The sequence below is a fragment of the Corvus brachyrhynchos genome, unplaced genomic scaffold, assembly GCF_000691975.1.
Source record: "Corvus brachyrhynchos isolate BGI_N302 unplaced genomic scaffold, ASM69197v1 scaffold1064, whole genome shotgun sequence".
Taxonomy (NCBI): Eukaryota; Metazoa; Chordata; class Aves; order Passeriformes; family Corvidae; genus Corvus; species Corvus brachyrhynchos.
The window spans coordinates 21,245-22,054 of NW_008237456.1; the positions used below are offsets into that span (position 1 = coordinate 21,245).

The following is an 810-nucleotide window of genomic DNA, read 5'->3' on the forward strand; positions in this document are numbered from 1 at the left end:
ATCCCCCACCAGCCCTTCCCCGTCTTTCCCAGTGCCCCCCAGCTGATCCCAGTGCATCCCCGCTCTCTCCCAGTGCCCCCCAGCGTGTCCATCTCGCTGGTGCCCTCGAGCTCCCAGCCCAGCCCCGGCCACCTGCTCTGCTCCGTGATGGATTTCTACCCTGCCGAGATCCAGGTGAGGTGGTTCCAGGGCCAGCAGGAGCTCTCGGGCCACGTGGTGGCCACCGACATCGTCCCCAACGGGGACTGGACCTACCAGCTGCTGGTGCTGCTGGAAATTCCCCCCCAGCGCGGGCTCAGCTACACCTGCCAGGTGGAGCACGTCAGCCTGGAGCAGCCCCTGAGCCTGCACTGGGGTACGGCCCGGCCCCACAGCGCCGGGGGGAGCGGGGGAGGCACTGGGGGGGCTGGGAGGGGGATTGGGCTGTGCTGGGAGTAACTGGGAGGGAGCGTGAGAGAGCCTGGTTTAAACTGGGAGAGGGGCTCGGGGGTCTGGAGGGGCTGGGAAGGGGTTTGAAGGATGTTGGGGAGGGTGGGATGGGGTTTTGGGGGTGCTGGTGGGCGCTGGGAGGGAGTTTGGGGGTGCTGGGAGTAAGTGGGAGGGATTGGAGTGAGGCTGGAGGGGCTGGAAGGAGATCGGGGCTGGGAAAGCGGGGCTTGGGATGAGGTTGGTTGTGCTGGGAAGAGCCTGGGAGGGCTCTTGGGGAGTCGTGGTGGGGCTGGGAAGGGACTGGGAGAGGGTCTGTGGGTCCTGGGGCGGTGGGGGGCAACTGGGAGGGACAGGAGGGGCTTTGGTGGGGGGTGGGGGGGG

At 68.0% G+C, this 810-nt stretch overlaps 2 protein-coding genes across 2 annotated transcripts in view; both read left to right on the forward strand.

Annotated features, from left to right (window-relative positions):
- Window positions 1-6: 6 nt before the first annotated feature.
- Window positions 7-453, forward strand: LOC103613749 (HLA class II histocompatibility antigen, DQ beta 2 chain; the record flags this gene model as incomplete). The annotated part of the gene is made up of 1 exon (XM_017731542.1): window positions 7-453. A coding segment is annotated over one exon (432 nt), but the record flags the coding sequence as incomplete, so codon positions are not given.
- A 66-nt stretch (window positions 454-519) lies between these two features.
- Window positions 520-810, forward strand: part of LOC103613750 (zinc finger protein 135-like) — a 4,924-nt gene continuing 4,633 nt past the window's right edge. Inside the window, exon 1 of the mRNA XM_017731544.1 lies at window positions 520-531. Coding sequence (XP_017587033.1) covers window positions 520-531 — 12 coding nt within the window. The remainder of the gene's footprint in view (window positions 532-810) is intronic.